At 42.6% G+C, this 27,091-nt stretch overlaps 1 protein-coding gene across 1 annotated transcript; it reads left to right on the top strand.

Moving 5' to 3' along the window:
• Positions 1-27,028, top strand: LOC124291003 (nicalin-1-like). Its single transcript, XM_046727867.1, has 15 exons — positions 1-266; positions 1,032-1,222; positions 2,367-2,511; positions 5,252-5,346; positions 6,151-6,234; positions 6,850-6,953; positions 8,021-8,109; positions 8,565-8,689; positions 10,108-10,298; positions 18,370-18,487; positions 23,120-23,283; positions 23,644-23,697; positions 23,985-24,063; positions 24,573-24,639; positions 26,423-27,028. The coding sequence occupies exons 1-14, from the start codon at positions 92-94 to the stop codon at positions 24,636-24,638; spliced, it is 1,680 nt and encodes a 559-aa protein (XP_046583823.1). The 5' UTR covers positions 1-91; the 3' UTR covers position 24,639; positions 26,423-27,028.
• The last annotated feature ends 63 nt before the right edge of the window (positions 27,029-27,091 follow it).

Consider the following 27,091-nt stretch of genomic DNA (forward strand, 5'->3'; position numbering starts at 1 on the left):
TTATGCGGTCCATGCGTAAAATCCAGAAAGGTTGCGTGTGTGCCGGTATCTTGTCTCTGTAATCCTATTATTGGCTTTATAAGACATCAAGATGTGGTTTGATGAGGCCGGAGAAGTACTAGAAATGTTTAGGAGCAGTTTCCCGCTTTCATTTCTGTTTTTCGTTCCAATTTTAATCATTCTATCACCTGTGAGTCCAGCGAATGCAGCACAGGAATTTTCGGTTTTCAGGATGCAGCAGTACGATCTACAAGGTGTTTCCTACGGTAATGATGCGTGTACTTTGTCTTTTGTAGTGATATGGTGATTATTTATGTACCGACATGCCACGTATACAGGACTGAATGTGTGATGAGCAAAATTTGCATCCTGTAAGTTCATTTTGTTTGTATTCTCCAAAGGAATGGGTAAACATTTAAAACAAACATATCGGACAGCCATGTTTGTTGTACCCTTTGCACAGCCTCATCCTTTGGCCAAACTATGGAAAGCACATACCATAAAATCCATGCACATGAAGTCACGTTTGGGTAAATGTTCAGAACTCACCAATGGTTTCTGTTTTCTGAAAGTTGGTAGTTAGGGACCCATTTTGTTCTGGCGAGCTAGTAGGTCACATTGTACATGCTTCTCCATAAAAATCATCATCACACACACACACCCCTAGCCATAAATTATGAACGGTCCCTTATTACTACTGATGTGATCGAGAAATACATTCAGATGAAATTGATTACTGCCTATAAATGTAACTTAGCAGGGCTTTCTATCATGCCATCCTCTTAATAAACATTTATGTTATTTATATTAATTGTTAACAGATACTATATGTAACAAGCAATATGATATAAAAGTGAAATAAATACAAATCAAATCAGGGTATGGGTTAGGTAGACCCAAATCCTATCCTGAGTAACCATGTCCACCCAAAACAGTGGCAGCAACATTAAGATTCAATTTAACTTGTTGCCTGCTAATTCATTATAATGATAATTTTACTCACTATTTTTCATGTTGATGTTTTTCCCCAGGAAGCAAAAACTCTCTAATCAACATGGAAGCCCGCCCCATTGATGCCAAAATGTTAACCAGGCGCTGTGTGGTTGCTCGTTTGCGTGAAGTCACCATGCCCAAGTTCCGTGACTTGCTCACACAGAATGCTGGAGGGCTTGTCATACTTCTACCTGAAGATTTTAACTCTCTTACAGAAGAAGAGAAAGTGGTATGTTTTTAGTGATATTTTTTCACTCAATGTCATTTGGAAACAGTGTGGAGAAAAAGTATTCCATATTGACTTTTGAATCATGTAAATTGCTTCAATATTGATTTGTATTTAATAAAGTCATTTGTGCTTCAATTAATGAATTTTTAAGATATTTGCCACTTATTCATTCAAACAGAACGAAACCCTTGCTAATCTTGTCTTCTCAATAATCCCTGTTCAACAATCAGTCAATCTGTACAATAACTGGGCTAATTAATCAGGCAATGTACACAATACCTGGAAATTTTAGACAATGTGCACAATGACTGAGTGGATCAGGCAATGTACACATTGACTGGTTATTTCAGTCATTGTACACATTGCCTGATTGTAGACATTGACTGTAACATATATAATTACGTTATATGCCACTGATTTTCCAACACAGTATGTATTTTGTTAAAATCTTAACGCAGTTATGGTAGAATGGAGAAAAACTTACATTGTTGGAAGACCAGAGGTATATAACAAAATTATAGTAGCTCTAAATTTGATTTAAAACTGAACTGAACCAATGTTCAATGATTGGTCTGTCTAGCTATGTCTTGATTTATTACATGCTTAAATGTCTAATAATGGTAATACAATGTTCGCACAGGCTTGAAAAGCCTGAAATTCAGACATTTTACCTTAAAATGACCCTTGATTTGTTTTAACCCTGAAAAGTCCCTAGTTATTTGCTCTAAAAACACCCTATATTTAGCAAAACTTGTCAAGTTCTGATTTTACAAGAAACCAACATATAATAAAAATTCCTTGCAGTGACACTGATAGTGGGTGTTAATTAAGCACCATCATGAAGGAAAACTTTCCTAGTGCAGCGATGTAGTTAAGGGTTATTTTCCTCTGATAGTCGGTCCGACATTTGACCAACCTTGCATATTCAACTATGTATGTGTTGCTTTAGTTCCTTGAAATTGTTGATGGGGCCTTGAAAATCCCCGAGAAAGTCCTTAACTTTCATAATCCGTACGAATCCTGTTATAACAATAGCTTAGTGACAGTGATTGCAATATCAGAACATTAATTTCCTTAAAAGCAACTTTTTTCATGCAGCGTCTTTTAACATGTTTAATTATTGATTTACATCCTGTTGATTCAGCATCTGAAGGGTTTAGAGAGGGACTTATTATCAGAGGAAACAGTCCTTCCTGTGTACTTTGCGTATGAGACGCCTGAACTTGGGGAGATATATGACGACATCAGGCGTGGAAACTCAGGGGATCAGGCTCCGACTGCATGGGAAGGTATGTTCCCTTGAACTTGCAGGCTAAGTTTGTTTTTATGTGCACATTTTGTCTGTTGTATCAGTAGTCAAAATCATAATGTAGTTGCACTAACTTCAATTACCTGTGAAGGTCTGTGTTAGAATTGGTCTTCAGCAACCCATGATTGTCGTAAGAGGCGACTAACGGGATTGGGTGGTCAGGCTTGCAGACTTCGTTGACTGGTGTCATCTTATACTAGCAATGCTGATATTGTTGATCACTGGATTGTCTGGTCCAGACTTGATTATTTACAGACTGCCGCCATATTGCTGGATTATTGCTGCAAGCGGGTGAAGATTTTACTTGTTTTGGTTGTTACCCAGCTTTATTACCTACGATGGCGAACATATCGGGTTCATATTTTTCATACGATGCCTCAATTTGACGGCGGACTTTTCAGTAATAAACAGAATTGGGTTTATTTTCCTCAATTTGCGACTTCATATCATAGAATATGTGTATCATGCGACACGCGTGCCTAAATATTGGCATATCCCTCGATCTCGCTCGGGAAATACCAACATTTAGGCACTCGTGTCGTAAACATAGTATGACATGGGCACTCATATAATATCATCTATATATTGTCATTATTGTTGATGTGTCCAGATAATGGTAACAGATTGTGCATTCCTCATACAAGATTGCTTGCCAGTTATATGCTTAGCAGTGATAGATATTTTTTTTGCTGATGATAAATCACTCTTCATTTATGTATGCTCAGTTGTTTCAGTAATGTATTAATGTCAGCATCTTAAACTTTGATTATTGGCAACGCATTTCTCATTAGGCAAGTTACTTTGTGAGATGTGCCTGTTCTACCAGCAGTGCACCCTCATGAGCAGTTTGTGTTGTATCCTCCATAGGGAGCTGAGAATATAAACCAACTGATATGTTGATTTGGGTTATAGTATTGTTGCACTATACACATACACCCAAGAGAATTTGGCACACTATGGTAATGAGTATTTGTCATTATTTTTATAGATTCAGGGATTTACAGGACGTGAATATCTGTGTCCTGTATGCATAAAAATTGACAATGGACACAATAAAATTTATTAGCGTCCACAGGGACACAGAAAAAGTCCAATTACTTTTTGCAAAAATTTCAATCAAGTGACAATAAGTTATCACCAAGTTTGCTTCTAGCTGGGTTATGGTATTATTTGCAATTTAATTACTCAGTTACTGTAACAATGTGATGATCATGATACACAATACAATAACAGTATAGTATGACCAGAAATTATTGAGAATTTTAGGAATATGTTTAATTGGATTTCTAGTATAAACAACCTTGACCAGCTATCAAGTGCTTGGTTTCAGTCAAGAGAGACAACTCCGTTAATCCTTTTTCATTAGTTTGTGAAGAGTTATCCCCCTTTGTTTACTTGCTAGCAGACGACATTTTCAGTGATCCTCATTATCGATGATTTAGAGAAGAGGAAGTTGATTTTAGAGTATTATAACAAGGACATCAGATCAGCTAAAGTGATTTCAAGTAGAACAGGCATCCCTTTGTCCACTGTTTATCGTGTTTTGAAAAATATTGCAAATGGATATGGCATTGAGCACCAGGGAGGCGCAGGTAGGCCCAGAAAATTGACTGTCAGTGACAGAAGGCGACTTGGTATTCTTGTTTCTAAAAACAAACGAAGGAGTTTAGAAAACTTAAGGCTGGATATGATTGATAGAGGAACTGTGGCTGTCTGTAAGGAGACAATTTGAACTGAGCTGCATGCAATGGGTTGGCAGAAAAGTCGAGGAATTCCATCACCGATCATGAAACCTGAACAAAGGAGGAGAAAGGTTGAACTGGTGCTTACAGCATAGATATTTTAACTGGGACAATGTGATATTTCTCAGATGAAAGTTCTGTGTGGCTGTTTCCTAATACACTGAAATTCTGGACCAATCAAACTGAAAAACCTTTGTATCAGCGCCCAAAGTACAGTCCGAAATTTAATGTGTGGGGTGGCATATCTGTGTTAGGGGCAACGCCCCTCTGTGTATTTGAAGGGAATATGAACAGTGAGCGGTACACAGATATTCTTGAGGGACATTTACTTCCATCTGCTCACATGTTCTATGGAAATTTTTGGATTTTCCAGCAGGACAACGACCCAAAACATCATTCAAAGCATTCACAGTCCTGGTTTCAGACCCAAAATATGACATTATTAGATTGGCCAAGCTATAGCCCTGACTTAAATCCAATAGAAAATGTTTGGGGACTTATGAAGGAAAGTGTCAATAAGAAAAATCTGACAAATATTGCTGAAATGAAAGAAGAGGTGGTCTGATATTGGGACAGCATGGACCACAACTTTCTAACTTCTTTGATCAGTAGTATGCCCTGCCGCATTGAAGTCTTCATTGCTGCCTGCATTGCTGCCCATGGTGACTTGACAAAATACTAACTTCACCTGTCTTTGATTCTGGAGTTATGTTCTGCTAATATTCACATTTAATACGTGAGTAATGAGTGAAATTTTAAAAAAAAAATTACAATCTTTAAATTCTCAATAATTTCTGGTTGTACTGTATCAATAATAATATTTTAGTGTCTTGGACCCCCATTTTGTTGTCCAGGAGCCCTGAAAATTAAGAGTATGAGTCCCAGGGACCCTAAAATACAGGACTCCATGTAAATCCCTGAGATTGAAAATTAGTGTTTTGTCCTTGGTGATGCATCCTGACTGGGTTTTGTTTTCAGCCCTGCTGGGAGCAGCCACAGCAAATGGCTTCCAGATGTCTGTTACTGGAGCACAGTCAAAGTCTTTGCCGGACTTCCAGGTCACTAACATACAGGTGTGTGACTGATTGAATTACAGTGATCATGTTGAATATTAGGAGTGGTGGTGTAGCCTAGTGGTTAAAGCGTTCACTTGTCACTTGAAGCGTTCGATTCCCCACCTGGGTACAATGTGTGAAGCCCATATCTGGTGTCCCCCGTCGTGATATTGCTTGAATATTGCAAAAAGCTGTGTAAAACTAAACTCACTCGTCTTGAATTGGTTCATAGAAAATAAGTACAGCATGGGTAAGGTTTGTAACTTTGAAGATTCTGTAACCAGTACACTGTCATTACTGTCCAGCTAGTTTTCAATTGAACATTAAAGATTAGATTGTCAATATATTTAGTCTACCATGTCAATATATTTAATATACCTAAGCGACTTCCTTGTTAGGGAACAATGTTCATGATGTTGATCACTGGATTGTCTGGTTCAGACCCAATTGTTTACAGACCGACGCCATATAAAAAATTATGGCTGAGTGTGGCGTAAAGCTAAACTCACTCACTCACTCATTCTTTGTTAGAATTGTTCCTTAGCATCCCATTTGGGTCTCAAGAGGCAACTAAATTGATAAGTTGGTCAGGCTCAATGAATTGTTTGATTGCATTCTTTCAGTCATTGTACCATGATGGAAAGGACCATTCTCACAGTATCAATCACTGGAATATCTGGTTCAGTCTATTATTTACAGACTGCTGTAATATGACTGGAATACTGCTGAGTGCAGTGTTTAACAACAGGTGATCGGGTAGAAAATAAAAATAGTAAAGTAATTTCCCTGTTCAAGCCTTATAGTTTGCCTTGTTATTTCCAGGGACGTTTGTCAGGGAAAGGCATTGAAGAGCAGCTGCCTACTGTTGTCATTGTTGCACATTATGATGCAACTGGCGTGGCTCCGGTAAGTGTTCTTCAGAGATCACACCATCCAGAGTTTCCAGCCACTCTTTATCAAGCACAGTGCACTGTTTCTAAAACCATTGTGGCAACATGCTAGTGTTGTTGCTTTAGACTCTAAGCCAGGAGACCCGTGAATATCCGGGGTAGAATAGGTCTTCAGCAACCCATGTGCTTGCCATAAAAGGCGACTATGCTTGTCGTAAGAGGCGACTATCTGGATCGGTGGTCAGTTTCGCTGACTTGGTTGACACATGTCATCGGTTCCCAATTGCGCAGATCGATGCTCATGCTGTTGATCACTGGATTGTCTGGTCCAGACTCGATTATTTACAGACCGCCGCCATATAGCTGGGATATTGCTGAGTGCGGCGTAAAGCTAAACTCACTCACTCTAAGCCAGGACTTCAATTCTTAACATATGAAACTGATGAAACAAAAGGGTTGTACAATATTTAAGAGAATTATAGGATAAACATGGCATGATTAAAGTTACAGGAATCTGTGCATAGTATAAGTATTGAATACCCTAAAATGTTGCTGTGCAGATTGAAAGTGTCCATAGCTATTATTTATGCTCAATATTTGCATATGTGATTTCTCATTTACCTGGTTGTAGGCTATAGCGTTTGGAGCGGACTCCAATGGAAGTGGTGTGATAGCACTGATGGAGCTGGCAAGACTATTTGCAAAGCTGTACACCAACTCCAGAACTCATGCCAAGTATCCTTGCCTGTTGTGATCTTCGAAGCATAGACCTACTTGAGTGTTTTATTGTGGAGGAATGTCATTGTGTAGTGTAATTACTGTCATAGTAGCATGGGGCGGTGGGGTAGCCTAGTAGTTACAGCGTTGGCTCGTCACGCCGAAGACCCGGGTTCAATTCCCCACATGGGCACTATGTGTGAAACCCATTTCTGGTGTCCCCTGCATGGTCACAGTCATAAAATGCAATATACCCATGGAGGTCCAGATTAGAATATTGATCTTCAGTAACCCATGCTTGTCGTAAGAGGCGACTAATGGAATCAGGTGGCCAGGCTCGCTGACTTGGTTGACACATGTCATCGATTCCCAATTGCGCAGATCGATGCTCATGCTGTTGATCACTGGATTGTCTTTTCCAGACTCGATTATTTACAGACCGCCACCATATAGCTGGAATATTGCTGAGTGTGGCGTAAAACAAAACTCACTCACTCAATCATAAAATGCAATAATGTTCCTAATAAAACTTGTGGTTGCAGTTTCTCAAAAAGAATTAATGCATGCATCATTAAACTTGTATTTGCCACCTCTTGGATGAGGCTCATGGTGTTACGCTAATGACTCCACATGTACCCACATGGGTACAATGTGTCAAGCCCATTTCTGGTGTCCCCCTTTGTTGATATTGCTGGAGTATTGCTAAAAGCGTTCCATACTCTTTCATGAATGTCTCATTCTTAAGCATGGCTAACTTATTAGGAATAAAATCTTTCACAAATCCTATCTCAGGTAATGTCATCACACATCAAGGTCATCTTTGAGGTTGTTGTGAGACAGTGCAGTGTCATGGTTTCTCAGTTAATGTGGTGTATCTTCTGGAACGGCCTGAAAGATTTGTCTTGATTTAGGCCAGACCTGGAAGTAAAGTTTGTTACTGGAAGCACATGGTAATATATTTAGATTTTAAGCTTTGACGAAATGACAGCAAATTGGCTGCTTTTGCCTCAAGTTTAAGATAAAGTAGAGTTTGAATCATGCAGTTTGTTGTGCAAAAAATTTTGTATGCTCCTTGACAAATAAAGATACAACCTTGTGTTTCTGATGTCTGGAGGTGGCAAGTTTAACTACCAGGGAACCAAGAAGTGGATAGAAGACAATATGGAGGCTACAGGTACCCTATCAGATTCTGATGGGCGAACAACATTTTTCATTCAGCAAGCCTTCATTTTATGCGGCGGGGTAGTCTTGTGGTTAAAGTGTTTGCTCGTCACGCAAGATCCGACACGCAGACCCAAGTTCAATTCCCTTCATGGGTACAATGTGTAAAGCCCATGTCTTGTGTCCCCTGCTGTTACATTGCTTACATAATGCTAAAAGCAGCATAAACTCATTCTCTCATGTTGTGCTCATCTATCCCTACTTTCATCCCATGAAGGTGACATTATAACTCATATCACATGAGCATAAAGACCTACAAAGTTTTCTCTAGAGCCACTATTGAAATTTGATATTTGATTGTATGTTGAAGGCATAAAGACATAGTTTGAGTGTTTGGATTCATTGGAATTTGATGAAACTTTTGAACCAAATCCTGTCCTTATGACTTATGTTACCTTTACATTACAGACGGCAACCTGCTGTTGGATGTGGCTTATGTGATGTGCCTGGATACAATTGGAAACGGAGACACACTCAATCTCCACGTGTCCAAACCTCCCCGGGATGACAGTGCAGGGGCAGCATTCTTAGAGGTACAAGAGGCTGTCATCGATCATAGGCAACGATGTTGATCCAGTAGCAACAGTATTACTAATGGGGTGTGCACTGTGAAGTTCAAGGCTTGAACCGGTCTTCAGTGACACGTTTATTATCCCCTGACACGAAGAGAGAGGGGGATATTAGTTTGAGCTCAGTCAGTCCGTCTGTCTGTCTGAGATGATGGGGGACAGATTTTCTCAGAAACCGTTACAGATAATGAAACCAAATTTTGTGTTTTCAGGACATGAATGTCTTGATGGAGTTCAGTCTAAGTAAACTTAGGCTCAGTATTATTCGTTACACTGCTATACTGAGTCTAACAAAACCTTGTAGAAGGTCGCGTCAGCTAACCTTTTGGACTGACCAATCAGAACACAGCTTACCAAATCACGAAAGTTAACATTCACACATACCGTTTGAACTTTTACCTAAAAAACACGAACGATTCCGAATGCTTTTTTTCCACACGATCGCTTCCTAGTGATACACGCAATGAGTAAACAGTTGCTGAAAATAGCAGTTTTGTCAATAATCAAGGATGTCATCTTGCGAAAATATAAGCTAATAGTAACCATGTCATTAGAAACCCATAAGCGTATATACTGTAGGTCAAATATCTGTGTTTTATGCGGATTTTCGTTTATTGATAGGTCAGTGTCAGCGACCAGGGAAGAGAAAAATTACAAACCGTTTTGTAAGTCCTGCGAACCCTAACAAGTAGTCGTTGTCTGATTGGTTAAATCCGTTCAGCGATCTTGCGTTTGATTGGATGGTCATAGGTCGCTCAAAGGTTACCTGACGCGACCTTCCACAAAGTTTTGTTGTACTCAGTATGGCAGTGTAACGAATAATACTGAGGCCAAGTTTACTTAGACTGGATGGAGTTGGAAAACAGAAACTGTTACAATTTGTAACAGAGTTATTGCCCTTGTTGTGCGTTTCTTGACTTAGTGCACAGTAACCCCAATGGGGACAGATTTTCTCAGTATCCGTTATAGATAGGGAAACCAAATGTGGTATGTGTTTTCAGGAACATGAATGTTGTGGTGGAGTACCAAATAGGAACGGAACACAGTGGCAGGGGATGATCTTTTTGTTGTAAGAGGCAACTAACAGTACTCGGTGGTCAGGCTTGCTGACTTGGTTCATGCATGTCATCATACCACAATCATGTAGTTTAATGTTCATGATATCAATCACAGGACAGTCTAGTCCAGACTCGACTATATATAGACTATAGACCAGCTAGAACACTGCTAAGTATGGCATTAAGCAAAAGACAAACATACTACTAGGGGATTGAACAACATGAAATCGTGAAGTTAAAAATTACACCCTCCCAAAATCGGGTTAGCTACATGTGGTATTAGAAGAAAAAAAGTAATGAGCCTGTTTTGGTGTCCCTCTTTAGAACTTGGAAGAGGTGACGAAGGAACACTTCCCAGATGTTCAGTTCAAGATGGTCCACAAGAAGATCAACTTGGCTGATGAGATGTTGGCATGGGAACACGAGCGGTTCAGCATCAAGCGTCTTCCAGCATTCACCATGTCTCGCTTGGACACATACAAGACATCCGATAGAGGAACTATACTAGACACGAGGTGAGTGAGCGACACCTGACAAGACAACTATACAAGACTAGATGTGTACACAACAGGGCAGGTATACTCAACTCTTGGATGATATCAGGCATCATATCTAGCAGCTATAGTATCTTTCTGGCAAACAAGTCCTTTGGACCAGCAAAATATTTTCCTGGTTAAATTATTTCCACTAAATAGGCAATGAGAATTACCAGCAACTGTTCAGGAAACTGCCAAGTAAATGTTAGCGATCTGCACCATATGCGATACGTGCATGGAATTCCCTGTCTGTTTTAAGTAACAACCCCTGACAATTGTTGTGATTGGCTAGACACCTTGTTTAACCTCGACCCAGATGTTTATTATGTGAGAGGCATTTTGGCTTGAGGCTATAATGTATCAGAGAGAAAAGCCCTATTGGGGCCGGTAGTAAAACATTTAGGGAAGGGAAATGGATAATCAAGTTTACCGTTTGAAAATGGCATCTTCAAAGCAGCAGACGCTGTACGTTTTTTTAGGTTCTAAACGAAAATTAGATGTTATCGAGAAAGAATCAACTTCAGATTCCAGCCAAACAATGCGTTAAACAAAATACAAAAAATCCAGAAAATTCAATGAGTGGAAAGAGGAATTTCCATGGCTACGCTATGACCATCATGTACATTCGGGGGTGGGTGTGTTGTGATTTAGTTTTGGTAACATGTTGATTGACATGCAACAATGTACTGTCATTTCATATTTCATGTTCGATTGCAATTTAATACATTTATTATACCAAGCTGCGCGTTTAGCGCAAAGCAGGGGATAGAGTGTTAGGCTCTTTCCGTACATACTTACAAATTGGAATATCTTAAGAACTGTTGACTAGATTCTTTTCATATTTGGTGCCATGGTTCATCACAGTATGCGAAAGGTCCCAGTCAGATTTGGTAACCTTGACCTTCATTTCAAGGTCACAAAGAGACTTTAATGTGTTACCCTTGTCAGTGAGATATCTCAAGAACTGTTAATTTTCAAGGTCATAGTGACACTTTAAAGATTTTGGCTTGTTAACCTGCATGTTAAGTTTGTCAGCGAGATATCTCAAGAACCATTCACTGGACTTTCTTCATATTTGACACCAAGCGTCATCTAGAGAAGGCACAGGGCCCAGTTGAGTTTGGTGACCTTCACATAATTTTTAAGGTCACGGTGACACTTTGAAGATTTCAGCATGCTATCCTGTATGTTAAGATTATCAGCAGGATATCTCGAGAACGGTTCGCTGGATTTTCTTCATAGACTTTCAAGACTTCTCATGAACGTTTTTTGATAAGCAATTTCTTAATTACTATTTTAGCATATTTCATACACCATGACATTCATGTTCAGGTCAAAGTGAGTCTTGAAAATATTTGTGTGTTTGAACAACTAAAGAGCAAGATATCAAGAGAGGTTGACTGGTCATGTTTTTGTTGACATTTAACTTCATCTTAAACAAGACCTTCACTTTCATTAATTAAGTTTTATATGATAATTTGCGGCAGGAGATTATGTCACCTTATTGACAATGCTTGCTTTTATGAAATGAAACACAAACACACACATAGTCATGTTTTTATCTTTATTAAAATGGAAGAAGTGAACTGGTGAAATTAATAAGGGACTGGTTTATTTGAGGCTTGGGACTGGAAATTTGAAAATCACCGGAAACACTGTTTCATCAATACAGAATTTGAAATTCTTTTTCACAGAGATCGTCCTTGGGGTACATATATGCATTTTCTGCGGCTGAAAATGTCATGTGACAGTTGTATCAATGTTTTAATAAAAATATTGTACAATAAATAAAAATCTTTTTTATCTATTATACGGCCCCCACCACGTGGAGTTACCTCCCTTCTACGCATGCGCAGCCAACCGGGTAAGCACCTAGGCCCATATCATCATTCCTTCTGCTGTTTCTCAAGCGTTCACACGTGTTCCGAGTTACTAGCTGATTTACTTCTCTTGTGAAGAATGTCTGAGACTTCAACAACTGTATGTATGGTCTTTATTTGTTCTTGTAAAAGAAAAAGAACAGTTTTATTGACTTTGCAGGCTGTTATATCTCATTTATGTGACTTTGTATTAAATTTTACGCTAGCTTTGCTGTGGTTTATGCATGTGTTGCTATTCCATGGCGGGAAGTTTAGCGTGCCACGTGGTTGAAATATTACGTTATTAACCAAGTATTTCATGTCGCGTGGTCGCATTCACGTAATTTTCAATGTTTTGTACATGTATATTTATGCTGCTGTGTTCGGCCGTTAGCTACATGTTTGCGTGTTAGCTTTCAGGCGTTTACTGGGTGTACTGTCTGCGGGCAGAATATCCCAAGAGCTGATAAGCATGACAAATGCTTGTGCTGTTTGGAGAAAGCAGGGCATAACCCTGAAATCTGCGAACTGTGTATGGCCTTTTCCCCCCGGGCCCAGAAGAGACGGGCGGCTGATTTCCTTTTTTATAAGGAATTGCGGAAAGCGGGAGGGGAACTGACCCAGGAGGTTCCCCTGTCCAAAGCCAAAAAGGCTAAACAAGCCAAACCCTAAGTCACATTCCCAATCTCAATCCCAATCTAGTGGTTTTGATATGTCAATCATCACTCAATTGTTTCAGCAGCTTATGGACTCCGTGAAGTCCTTTGTTCATGAGTCCGTTGGAGGTCTCTGCCAGGAGTTCCTCGCCAACAGTCCGGGGGTGGGATCCCATCTCGGTGCTGGTGCAGGGTCCGTTGAGGATTCCTGGGGTTCCGGTCCCTGCGCCAACCAGCCCCATGAGAGCGGAGGAGCCGGTTCTGTCTGGGCTTCCTCCTTTGTCTCAGGACCGGGGTTCGAGTGTTGTGTCGGTTGCCGGAGCGGAGAGTTCCCTCGGCTCTTCCCTTCCCACGGCGTCTGTGGCTCAGCCTCCCACCGGGTCCGGGTTCGGCTCCTCTTCACGTGGAGACCCAAATTCTGACGCGGGCTCGGGTGCCAAGTCTATGGAGGTTGGGGAGGTCGAGGAGTCAGAGGGTACTTTCCGTTTCTTGTCGGCTCCCGGGAGGTTAGGCAACGTATTCCCGAGTATATACCCCAAGCCGCGGTGCCGACATGTCGCTCGGACTCGACTGAGTTCCGCCTGCCAGGTGAGGCGTTTGCCCATAGGCAACCCTCGCAGACACAGCTCCGTATCTTGCCTTTCCTGGTGCAGGACGTGATGGATCCCCTCCTGGTTGGGTCACGCCTCCGGTTTGATTTACCTGAACTTGTTAAGAGGTACCAGCTGGGGGATGATTCTCTGTTCTTTGTGCCGGTGGTTGACGAGTGCGTGTTCACTTCGGTCACCCTCGGGGGAGGCTCGGCTTCCTCAGGTGCAGCCCCGGCTGCTAAGCAAGGGCGGTTAGTTCCACTGTTTGCCCTAGCAGGCGCCCCCCTGCAGCAAGCATACCGGACTTATGAGGAAGTCTACCGGAATGCCATGCAGCAGGTGCGGGTAGTGTTCCACGAGGCCTACCTTTCCTCTATCTAAAGGGGGGCGGTGGGGTAGCCTAATGGTTAAAGCGTTGGCTCGTCACGCCGAAGACCCGGGTTCGAATCCCCACATGGGTACAATGTGTGAAGCCCATTTCTGGTGTCCCCCGCCGTGATGTTGCTGGAATATTGCTAAAAGCGGCTTTAAACCAAACTCAGTCAGTCAGTCAGTCTATCCAAAGGTCGGCTCTGGAGGCGGAAGGGAGCACTGGGGACGTTTCACCAAATGTTGTTCTGCTTCGCCAATTATCCAAAGTGCAGGCCCACCTGACGCAAGACTCTTTGCGGTCTGCCGCGTCTACGGTGATGTGCGCAGTCATGGGGATGCGCAAGCTGTGGCTGTTTACGTTCCATTATTGGGCAGTAACACAGCAAACCATGCTGGCCCTTACGTTTCGGCTGGGAGCGACATTGTTTCTGGGGGCGCAGCAGGTCATTCGGGAGGCTGCTGTAGCAGCTACCTCCTTCAAGGCCTTGTTGGAGCAACCGCGGGTTTCTCGCTCCTACGCTCCCATAGTGAGTTCTTCCTCCGGGGCGCAGCCTTCGCCCGAGTCTGCCAGCTGGCTTCGGCTGCTGGGTAGAGGTAGGAGGAGGAGCTCCCAGCAGCCTTTTCGCGGTCGCGGGGGTCTGCCTCGACCTCCCGTTAAACCTACAGGCTGTCGCCGTGGGTCCGTCCCAGTCAGTTCATCTGCAGGGGACCACTCACGCCCTCTTACCAAACGTCCCAGTGGGAGGCTGCCTCACTCTATTCCTGCCGGAGTGGGAGAAGGCTACCGGCATACGTCGTACTCCGGTGCCGTCATGTCCGGTCAAGGCGAGTATACTGCGAGACGAAGTTCAGGCCTTGCTGGACAAGTCCGCAATAGAGCGCATACCACCGCGCGAGGAACAAGCGGGGTTTTATTCCACGTACTTCCTCGGACGGTGGGTTCCGTCCCATTCTCAACCTCAAGGGGTTGAATCGCATGCTAGAGGTTCGATCCTTCCAGATGGAGACACTCCGCTCAGTGATCTCTTCTGTTCAGCCAGGCGATTGGCTTACGTCGATCGACCTAAAGGATGCGTATCTACATGTGCCAATTCATCCATCCTTCAAGCAGTACCTCCGGTTCTCTTACGACGGGATGTATTACCAATTCACAGTGCTCCCCTTCGGCATATCCACTGCCCCCAGGGTGTTCACCAAACTCATGTTAGTGCTGACCTGGTACCCACCCAGGACTTGGTTTTTTCTCGGAGCGCGGTTCACAACTCACAAGGGTTTTGTCTCTTTGTCGCCCGACCAGGTCACCAGAGTACGGGAGGTGGTGTCTTCGTTCCTCTCCCAGCCCCAGGCACCAGCGCGGACTTGGCTCCGTCTAATGGGTCATATGGTGGCAACAATCTCTGTAGTGTGGCGGGAGCGGTTGAGGATGCGCCCTATACAGCAAGCTTTGGCGAGTCTGTGGGCTCACTCGGAGGATCTGGAGAAGTGTCTCACAGTCCCTTGGTGGTTGTCTCCTCACCTTCAGTGGTGGACCAATGTCGGGAATCTCTCCAAGGGGTGTCCCTTTGGAAATCCCGACGCTAGCTCTTACAGTTCAAACCGATGCGTCCCTCACGGGCTGGGGGGGTGTTCTGGGCAGTCCGTTGGTGTCAGGACTCTGGTCCGAAGCCGAAGCCCGCATACACATCAATGTCTTAGAACAGAGCTATGCGGTTGGATTTCGAACGCTTCCGGGAGCATGTTCAGGGCCAGGTGGTTCGTCTTCAGTTGGACAACCGTACAGCCATGGCGCACATCCTGAAGCAAGGCGCATGGTGTCCCTAGCGCCCTTCAGGAGGCGGGAATTTCTCCTATGGTGCGACCAGTCGCGGCTGTCAGGTGCTTCCGTTTATCTCCCCGGGCTGGAGAGCGTGCGAGCAGACGCTCTCTCTCGCCGGATCCTGGCCCCGCACCTGTGGATGCTCCCCCGGCAGATATTCGGAGTTATCTCCCAGTTGTACGGATCGTTCCAGGTGGATCTGTTTGCGTTCGGCGGGACGAATCAGATACCCGTGTTCTGCTCTCGAATACCGGACCAGAGGGCGTTGGCTTCCGATGCCTTCCTGCTGGATTGAACGGGCAAGGTGCTGTGGGCGTTTCCGCCTCTACCACTAATTCTCCGGGTCCTCTCCCAGCTGTCCACCCAGCCAGCTCGGATACTTGTGCTACTGGTACCGCTATGGCCGTCACAGAGCTGGTTTCCGGTTATTCTCAGGTTTCTGGCTCAGCCTCCTGTTCTATTACCTTTGCGACCGGACATTCTCACTCAGAACGGCGCGCCATACCCCAATCCAAGCATTCAGTGGGTGGCTTGGCCTCTGTCAGGTCTAGCCTCGAAGCACGCGGAATTCCTGCAGCAGTTGCAGACACAATTCTGGCTTCAAGGCGGGATTCGACAAACGTTAAATATGAGGATAGGTGGTCCCGCTATGCGTGCTGGTGTTCAGATAGGGGGATTGCAGATCCCTTTTCTGTGGATTTAGTCCGAGTATTGGAGTTTTTGCAAGCTCGTTTGGAAGAAGGCTTGGCGGCTTTGACCATTCGTGGCTACTCCACCGCTATTTTCACTTTCCACACCCCTGTCAATGGTGCTCTTCCGGGGCAGCACCCTCTTATGCAGCGCTTTTTAGCTGGCGTGGATCGGGTTCGACCTGCTGTCATGCTAACCAGCCCACAACTTTTTTTTAATTTTTTTTTTTTATGTTTTTATTCCCAGAATTATGTTTACAGACTTTACCTCAGTAGTACAGTACAGGTAGCTTCTTAGTATGCAAGTACAGTGTTTCTTTGATCTCATTGTCAAATAACATGCTGTTCACATATATGTAAAAAGCGGTCAAAACTAAGCATGTATATGAAGTGTTTACAGGTTTACAGATTTTACCTCGGTAGTACACAGTACAGTACAAATAGTTTCATTGTACACAAGAACAGTGTTTCCTTTGTCATTCACTGTAACATCATGCTGTTCACAAATATGTAAAAAATGGTCTAACTAAGCATGTACGTGAAGTATTACATGTTTACAGACTTTATCTCAGTAGTACAGTACAGTACAATACAGGTAACCTCATAGTACATAAATGTGTAAAATGGTCAAACTAAGCATGTATATGAGTGTTTACAGATTTTGCCTCAGTAGTGCAGTACAGTACAGGTAGCCTCCTAGTACACAAGAACAGTGTTTCCTTGATCATATTGCTGCCAACCAACTTCCTACTCTTACCCAGCCTTCCACATCGGGGACCTCTGCAACGAGCACTCACCCGTTAGATGTCCATAATACTCTCAAGGTCTATATCAAATGAACACAAGGGATCCGTACGGGTACCCATCTGTTCTGCTGTTACGGTGGCGGGAAGGCTGGCATGCAGGCTAGCAAACAGACCCTATCACGCTGGCTTTATCCGTCATTTGTGCTGCTTATCAGGCTAAGGGCAAGCCTCCCCCTGAAGGGTTGAAGGCTCACTTGGTCAGGGCAGTGGCCACGTCAAAGGCTTTTGCATCGGCACTGCCCATTGAAGAGATATGCTCTGTCGGTATTTGGAGCAGGCCTAGCACTTTTATCAGGCACTATCAGCTTGATACACATTATCGTGATCGTGCGCGTTTTGTCCGTTCTGTTCTCTCCAGTGGACAGTGTCCTGCCACCCTGACCGAGTGAGTCTTGGTTATCTGGACAGTTGACGCTGCTTTCAATTGATATATCATTGATATATCAGCTGTTATCATATCTAACTACTTTTGATTTTCTCTCTTGAGATTATGGTCGGTTGTGAGTTGGTTTTCCCCTTTTCAGTGCTCTTTAATAGATTCACGATGTGGGCGGGTTTTTTTTACTTTCGCACTGTGTGTGCTTTGCTTTGCTTAACCTGTGAGGTCGGGTCTCAGTACTTTCCTCCCTGTCGGTTACCCTCCCCTCATGCCTCTTGCGGAAGCTTCGGGACACGTGACAGGTGAGTGTTGTGGCGTCTGTTACATTCTTCCTAACGATCACTCTTTATATTTACTTTGACAGTATTCCCTCCTCCCTAGCCTCCGGTCTTTGGGAGTCTGAGTTAATGCATATATGTACCCCAAGGACGATCTCTATGAAAAAGAATTAGCTAAACCTGTAGAGGTTTCCAATTCTTTGAAGAGAATCGTCCTTTGGGTAGAGCCACCCACCTCCCCGCCATTTTGTTCCCTGTTTTATTCAGCATAAGGAATGATGATACGGGCCTAGGTGCTTACCCGGTTGGCTGCGCATGCGTAGAAGGGAGGTAACTCCACGTGGTGGGGGCCATATAATAGATAAAAAAGATTTTTATTTATTGTACAATATTTTTATTAAAACATTGATACAACTGTCACATGACATTTTCAGCCACAGAAAATGCATATATGTACCCCAAGGACGATTCTCTTCAAAGAATTGGAAACCTCTACAGGATTAGCTAAATTCTATGGCCTGTGAAGCATGCTGTTCACCATTAGTTTTGAGATGATTTCTGATTGCTTCATATTCCCAATTGTAAATCCAGCGTGTCTGTTTCAGGGGCAGTGTTGATGTTGCCCGTCTTAGTCTTAACATCCAAGTCATCGCAGAAAGTCTGGCCCGCCATATCTACAATCTGTCGAGCCAAGGCAGCTTCAAGCTGTTCACAGAAGGACTGGTAGGCACATTAGATATTACGTCATGTAGACTCTCACCGAGCATATTTACTTACATCAAGTTTCCGTGTTGAATGATATGCTACTTTTTGTTGCCATGTCTATCGCTCGGCATTACTTAGATAAAACAAGGACTGAATGCAGCAGAATTAGACAAGTTTGTCTGAGTGGAGTATCCATGTTACACTGCTGCATTACATCTCAGTGGGATGGCACTTCAAGCCAGGGTTGTGAACCAGTCACTGTCTAAGTGCCAATATCTTGAATACATTTCACCACTCCTGAGACTGCATCGGGTTTGACAAAGTGTACCTAGCAAGTGTAGAGTGTAGATTCTGATGGACAGTGACCATATTACACAGTAATTATGGAGTATATTGATTGCTACAAAGCCTGTTAAGGACATGATTACACAATGCCATTTAGAAAAGTGGTCAAATGTAACATATGTTATATTTGGAATTACACTTTCTTTGTAAAGTACAGATTCTACTGTGAGACGAACTTAAGAATAATGCTTACCTGTCATTTGAACCTGTGAATCTGAATAGCGGTGCAGTTCATTTTACCATTAAGGGGCCGAGGGTATGTAAAGCGATAAACTGCTGTGAAGCGTGTCAGTGTACTCTCGCTCTTCTGGGAACGGGTTCTATTTGCCATTTTGCGGTTGACGATTTCCATACACAACCCAATACAACACTCGAATTTTTTGTGTGTTTAACGATAAAAAAAATAATACCAAAGGTTAATTTCTGTCCTAGCCTATAGTTTGGCATGAAATGCATGTGGACCCGTTTTTTTGTAAATATCTCTTCATCCAATGACCCAATCGATCTCAAACTGCAAGTGGATGTTTTGTCAGACAACCTAATCACATTGTAAATCACCGATTTTATGCATTTGTATTAAAGAATCTGTCTATGTAACTGTCAACAAAATAAACAGCAGACCGCAGAATGCTTGCAGAGGGAGGGAGCCAATGACCTGTAACAGCGACAGTGTTGGGTCATAAAGGTCAACGTTCGTCAATGTAGGTCAGCTATGCACGTGACAGGTATGAAGAGGTGTTCATTTCTAGAAAATAGCCGGCGAATGTCATCTCTGATGACCCTGATGTCAAAAGAATCCAACTTTGGATGCCTACCTTTTTGTACAAGGTTTTGTTTATTGGTCGTTGGTTTATTTTTCACAATTTTTAGCACGATGTTCTTTTTCATGCCAAGAGCAAAAGTTGTACGTTTCATGTAATCCGACACCTTATAAATCGGTTTGCTACGTTTGCTCTCTTTTTAAAAAATATTTAACACATTTTTAATTAAACGTTTAGTATCATCTGAATAAGCTTTCATGATGACAGCTAGAAGTAGTCACTGTGAATGATCCAAACGGTCTATCACTGTGCAGTGCACAGGTAACTATCATGAACTGCACGCATTTACTTTTTGGCTCCTCCCTCTGCATGACATTGATTTACAATGTGATTAGGTTTAGTTGTGACAAAACATCCACTTGCACAGTTTGAGATCGATTGGGTCATTGGATGAAGAGATATTTACAAAAAAACGGGTCCACATGCATTTCATGCCAAACTATAGGTTCTGTGTGTGTGAATATTTTATGGATAATAAGTTTGTGCTGTCCTCGAGGGAATGAAATAACGCTATGTAAATTCAAAACAGGGTACTAATAAATAAAACAAACAAAACTTAGTTCTTTGATTGCTCAGTGGTAGTTGATCTGCTATTTGCTACATGTTAGTCTCTTGAATCTGCTACTCATCATCAATATGACTTATATCACGGTCATCAGTATCGATGCCAATTTCGATGACAAGTTTTTCGATTTCATCTTTTAGGGCAATTTCTCGATGCCAGTAACGATCCTCAATTTCCATCACATGTCTGCAGCAGTCTGACCATTCCTTCTGGCCAATAGATGACAATTGTTCTTCGCAAGCCCTCTGTACAGAAGCCATTTTGAAGTCTAAATTCAGGGACCCAATCCAATTTTTCAAATTCGCCCAAATTAATTTTATGACATTGAAATCGGCGTGATAGGGAAGTAATCGGAGAACAGTATGCCCATGGGTTTTCAGAATTTCATCGACATGATATACGGGGCCGCGTGGACGGATTTCACAAGTGCAAGCAAGTTAGCCTTCAACATTGAATGTGTAAAAGGTATATCATGCCTTTGTACCCACGATTTGATTTCATCTTTCCTCATCAGTTGGAGCTTTGTCTATTTGTTTGCTATGGTAAGGGGCATTGTCCATTACAACTACTGAGTTTTGGGGCAGATTAGGAATAAGTTTTTCTTGCAACCACTTAGAGAAATTGTTGAAATTCATTTCGTCATGGTAACCCCTCACATGTAATGAACCAGCATGTACCCAGCATGGACAATAATTAATTTTGGACCTGTCCGCGATGGTACCAGATATACCACCAACTGCTCCCTCCCTCATCAGTTTGCCAACATATTGATACTGTGTGTGATGGGCGGTACCCATGTTTCGAGATATACACGATTGGACGGTTTTCTTTACGGTACTGGCAAATCATTCCGAGATATCTCAAACGCCATGCAACAATGTCTTTTCGCGCCATTAGGACCTGTCTGTCTGAACGAGTTTTCCGCCGTTTGAAACCGATTTTCTGAAACATTTACGCATTGTTTCTTTACTCCCTGTATATCCCAAATCATCAGTAGCCATTTTCATAATGCTTGTCAGTGTTGGCATTGTCTTGGTTACTGTGTAGCAGTGTTGAATGTACTGGCGAATTGCGCATTTATCAAAATCATCAAATTCAATTTTCCCTTTGGTACGAGTACGCACTTTCCCTGGGCTTGTGAACTTACTGGTACCCATCGCGGGAACTCATTTACCTTTGTCATTTATTTTGCGCAAGGTACTGACAGATATACCAGTAGCATCGCTGGCTTTTTTGGGTGCACTCTGTGTGCTGTCGGAAATAGTACACATGTACTGAATGATATTGTAGGCAACCTCACGTGTTTGTGAATGAATGACTTGACCCTGTTTACCCAATTTAGAGTGCGACATGATAAGTTTCAAATACCTGCAGAGTTTAATACCCTTTTAACAGTCCACTTTGCAAGATGCTAGTATACAAATGCTCGAGCAGAAACACGACGCTTCCGAATCATTGCGTAGAAAGTGATTACTGCAAGGATCACAAAAATCATGTGCGCGAAGTTTTCACACCTGTTCCCCCTTCTAGTTGGTAGTGGATCAGTTCACGGCACGTTCCCCCCTCTCCTTTCACAAACGCGTCTTTCGCGCGCCTCATTCTAATGTTGGTTGGACAGTAGTACCTTTTTTTCGGGTTGAGTCCCATCCGGGATTCGAACCCAGAGGGTATGGAAGTGGAAGTCGTGGTGGCTGAGCGGTTTAGGCGGCTTTGTGTGCTGGTGATTAGGTGCCTGATGTTGTGTGCTGGTGATTAGGTGCCTGATGTTGTGTGCTGGTGATTAGGTGCCTGATGTTGTGTGCTGGTGATTAGGTGCCTGATGTTGTGTGCTGGTGATTAGGTGCCTGATGTTGTGTGCTGGTGATTAGGTGCCTGATGTTGTGTGCTGGTGGTTAGGTGCCTGATGTTGTGTGCAGGTGGTTAGGTGCCTGATGTTGTGTGCAGGTGATTAGGTGCCTGATGTTGTGTGCTGGGTGATGTTGTGTGCTGGTGATTAGGTGCCTGATGTTGTGTGCAGGTGATTAGGTGCCTGATGTTGTGTGCAGGTGATTAGGTGCCTGATGTTGTGTGCAGGTGATTAGGTGCCTGATGTTGTGTGCTGGTGATTAGGTGCCTGATGTTGTGTGCAGGTGATTAGGTGCCTGATGTTGTGTGCAGGTGATTAGGTGCCTGATGTTGTGTGCTGGTGGTTAGGTGCCTGATGTTGTGTGCTGGTGATTAGGTGCCTGATGTTGTGTGCAGGTGATTAGGTGCCTGATGTTGTGTGCTGGTGATTAGGTGCCTGATGTTGTGTGCTGGTGATTAGGTGCCTGATGTTGTGTGCTGGTGATTAGGTGCCTGATGTTGTGTGCTGGTGATGAGGTGCCTGACTCTGAGGATGTGGGTTCGAATCCTGGGTGGGACAAAACCCAACAAAAAGTACTAGAATCTGTACTTTACTAAGAAAGTGTAATCCCAAATATAACATGATACTGTTAGGGGCAGTGGGGTAGCCTAGAGGTTAAAGCCTTCGCTCCTCACGCTGAAGCCCCGGGTTTGATTCTCCACATATGTACATGTACAATGTGTGAAGCCTGTTTCTTGTGTTTCATGCTATTGCTATAAGGGCATACAACCTTACTGACTCACTCACCCGTGAAGGTCAGGGTTAGAATGAACCTTCAGTAACCCATGCTTGTCGTAAGAGGCGACTAATGGGATCGGGTGATCAGGCTCGCTGGCTTTGTTGACACATGTCATCGGTTCCCAATTGCGCAGATCGATGCTCATGCTGTTGATCACTGGATTGTCTGATCCAGACTCGATTATTTACAGACCGCCCCCATATAGCTGGAATATTGCTGAGTGTGGCGTAACACTAAACTCACTCACTGACCCACTCACTACAAAGCCTGTTAACAGTCAGTGTGGTGTGTTTAGAATGTCCAGGAGAGTGTCCATACTGCGTGGATGGACTTCTTGACCAACCAGTCCCGTGCTGCACAGCTTTTGTCCAAAGAAAATCCAGTCCTGGCCACCTTGGAAGAGACGTTCTCCAGGTACCTGAAGGACGTCAAGAAGACCCTTGTCAAGGCTGACAAGAGGTAGGAATAATTCCAGTTGATACCAGTTATGGATAGAGATCCACAATATATTTTAGACGTTTTTGTGAATATTTAAAGAAATATGACCTAATTTTCTAAGAAAAAAAGCAATGCCATTTGTTACTTAAAACATTGACAAGAAAAGCAACTATGGAAAAAATTGTGCTTTTCTATCAGTTGAATAGGAGCAACTAAACATTTGTTTGTTTTTGTATCGTATTGATGGTTTGAGTTGTCAATATATGTTGTCTTCAATATATTTTTGTATTTTGGGATTTGTAAAGCATATAAAGACAAGTCTTGTGTACATGTATCTTGCCAGAGTACATCTAATCAATATGATATGTGTCTTTTTGTCAGAGATCCAGAGTTTCTCTTCTACAATGGTGCTGTATATATAATGAATGCTTACAAGTAAGTTTTTAGCTGAATATTTTCAATATTATACCTTTCTTTATTTGCTGTGTAAACTTGGTAGCAGTCATGTAACTGTTGATTCACAATGACAAGTACTATAATCTAATAAACTGGCTCAAAAATGAAGAAAACATCTTCATATCATGGTGTATTACTGTAACTTTGTTAGACTCACACTCGACCAGAAATAGAGAAGGTTAGATAGTGTTAATGCATACTCTTTTTTATATCCATAGTAACTGAAGGGAGCGTTCCCTATTATGATGTTACATTTCCACCTTCAGTGTGAAACCAGCAGTATTTGACCTGTTCCTGGCTGGAGCCATTGGGTCCTACCTCGCAGTTGTCTACATCTTTGCTCAGGTCAGTATAGCTGAACCCTAAAATCTCTGGTCTAGTGAGAGCCTGGGGAAGGGAATGTCAGTGGTTTGATTCTCGCTTGTTATAGTTATAGCAAATAGGATATATAACCGATTCTCCAGCTCAGAGTATACGTAGCCTGAGTTGGTGGACCATGTAAAGCTGCATGTTGGTCTGTCAGTGGGCTGGTTTAGACAAGCATAAGCAGTGACTCCTGCATGCTGTTTCGGGGATGAAATAACCTTATATTCAACACTAAACCTCATTTCACGTCACTTTTGAAACTCGAATCTGATGATTGTTGTTCAGAACATGCACGCACACACTTTCTCTTTCTCTCTCTCTCTGGGTTTCCTTAGACCAATAAGCAGTTGATGATGCAGTGAGCATTTCCTCTGGCGTTAGGCAGACGTGACACGACTAAAACACTCACTCACTTGCTCACAAACTCACAAACTCACTCAATTCATGCAACTACAAGATATGTCAGTGTTACTTTCTCCCGTTTGCAGAACTTTTATCGTGTGTACCAGATGTTGAGACAGTATATCGGAAACTCCAAAGTAAAGGCAAGCTAAAGTGAGTATATATGATATTGTCTCTTGATTTTGTTTTGGACAGTAATGCTTGTAATTGATGTTTCAGAAAAAGTAAATCTTTTTTATAAATACCACCATTATGCGTAGAAGTACATTAAAGGAAGGTCATCTCAGGTGTACTGAAGTCTCCATTAAGGGACTGTGGGGACTCAGTGGCAGGGATTTCAGGGGTCTGAGGGGATTCTATTGTTGGGACTGGTTGATTCTATTGTTGGGGACCGAGAGGATTCTATTATTGGGGTCTGAGGGGATTGTGTTGTTGGGGTCCGAGGGGATTCTGTTGTTGGGGACTGCAGGGATTCTGTTGTTGGGGACCGAGAGGATTCCAGAGGCCCAGATAAGCTGCGTATCCGGGTAAAATACGCGTAAAATACATAGAAAATTTCGAATTACGCATTGAAAAATAATTGGGGTCTGAGGGGATTCTGTTGTTGGAACTGGTTGGTTCTATTGTTGGGGTCTGAGAGGATTCTGTTGTTGGGGTCCGAGAGGATTCTGTTGTTGGGGACTGAGGGGATTCTGTTGTTGGGGACCGAGGGGATTCTGTTGTTGGGGACCTAGAGGATTCCATAGGCCCAGATAAGCTGCGTATCCGGGTAAAATACGCATAGAAAATTTCGAATTACGCATTGAAAAATAATTGTTACGTACCAATTACGCATTTAAAATGTTAGATACACAAAAAGTTTAAAACAAATGCGTATGGAATATATTATAAAAATCGCTTGCGTAATGAAAACGACATCGATTGCTATCAAGTTGTACTGTTAGTATAGGACTAGTGTTGTACTGTCAGTATTGGATAAGTGATTTTTTTTATGAAATCATTTCCATTATATTTAAGTTGGTTTTGATTAGGTATGATATAAGGCAGGACATACCTGCTTAGTAAACTTACTCAATGACATAAAACTTAGGTGAGTAAGATGACTGAAATACGCACATATTTGAAAGCAGTGGGTAACGGAAAATGAAATACCCACTCAACATTCATAATACCCAATCCAAAAAATTACAGTGGGTACAGTACCCACATGAGCTAAATCTTATCTGGAGCTCTGAGGATTCGGTTGTTGGGGACTGAATGGATTCTATTGTTGGGGACTGAGGGGATTCTATTCTTGGGGACTGAGGGGATTCTATTCTTGGGGACCGAGGGGATTCTATTCTTGGGGACCGAGGGACTGGGGATTCTATTCTTGGGGACTGAGGGGATTCTATTGTTGGGACTGGGGATTCTATTGTTGGGGACTGAGGGGATTCTATTGTTGGCAGGAATTGCTGAGGGACTCAGTGGCAGGAATTGCTGAGGGGACTGTATGACTGGACTAAGGGTATTCTGTGGCATGGGTTTGGGGTATTAAATAGACAGGACTGGAAGGCGTGGGGCTTCTCAGCAGGGATTGTTGAGGACTGAGTCCCTGAACTTAAACAGATGATCATTCCAGGGCAGGATACATTTTCAGGCCATCATGATTCAGATGTGATCTTACTGCATCTTCATACAACCGTCATGTTTATGAACAAGTGAAATAATTCTGTGGACATACATCATCTTTATTGCAGTGAAGACAACATTTTGATGTACTAACGTTTGATATCTGCACAGAAACTTCACATTTATTGCAATAAAGAATACCGATCATACCGATTTCGGAATCCCAATGTCAAAAGGTCATCAGGTTGTGTGGGGTTTTTTTTATCTCAGAACATACCATTGTTATTTCAGTGGTTTAGGTACATTGTGCTTATACTTGTTTCAGATGATCATATCCAGGGACTTGGTCTGCCCAGTGATGAAGTCAGCACCAGAACATTTCATCCACTTGTCATCCACATGACAGGAAAGTTTTGGAATATTTTATGGCTATGTTGAGGGAGCAGTTGGTGTATTTGAATAACACCATTTGTGTGTCCTTTCCATTGGTCATTTCAATCTCATTGTAATCAGAGCATTAGTATGCAAATGCTGGTGTGTTTTGGCTTAGTATTGAACTGGTGGATCCAGAATGATTTATAATGTACAGGACTTCAACTATACTATGCTTTAATCACTGATAAAAAACCCATTGATTTTGCATTTTCATTTCCAGCGTTAACATTCGAACAAACAATTATACCAGTGTTGTTATCATTGTGGGTGTATGGATTGTTTTACCCCCAGAGTTTCCATGTTCATTTATCACAGCATTCCATATCTCCAAACTCTTCATCAGTTACCTCCCCTTGTAAAATGACCCAAAGAGTGCATCAGCTCTTGTATGGCTTCACTATATTGTAAGATGTGTTGATCACAAGGGTACCAAACACACAGAACTTACAATTCGAAGACATGTGTGATAAAGGTTATGATTATAGCCCACAAATGATTAAGATGGATAACGCTTTCTAAACATTGTAAAAAACATACCGCATATATTTAGCTGACTGAC

The sequence above is a fragment of the Haliotis rubra genome, unplaced genomic scaffold (assembly GCF_003918875.1).
Source record: "Haliotis rubra isolate DU_JTF1 unplaced genomic scaffold, ASM391887v1 Scf48, whole genome shotgun sequence".
Taxonomy (NCBI): domain Eukaryota; kingdom Metazoa; phylum Mollusca; class Gastropoda; order Lepetellida; family Haliotidae; genus Haliotis; species Haliotis rubra.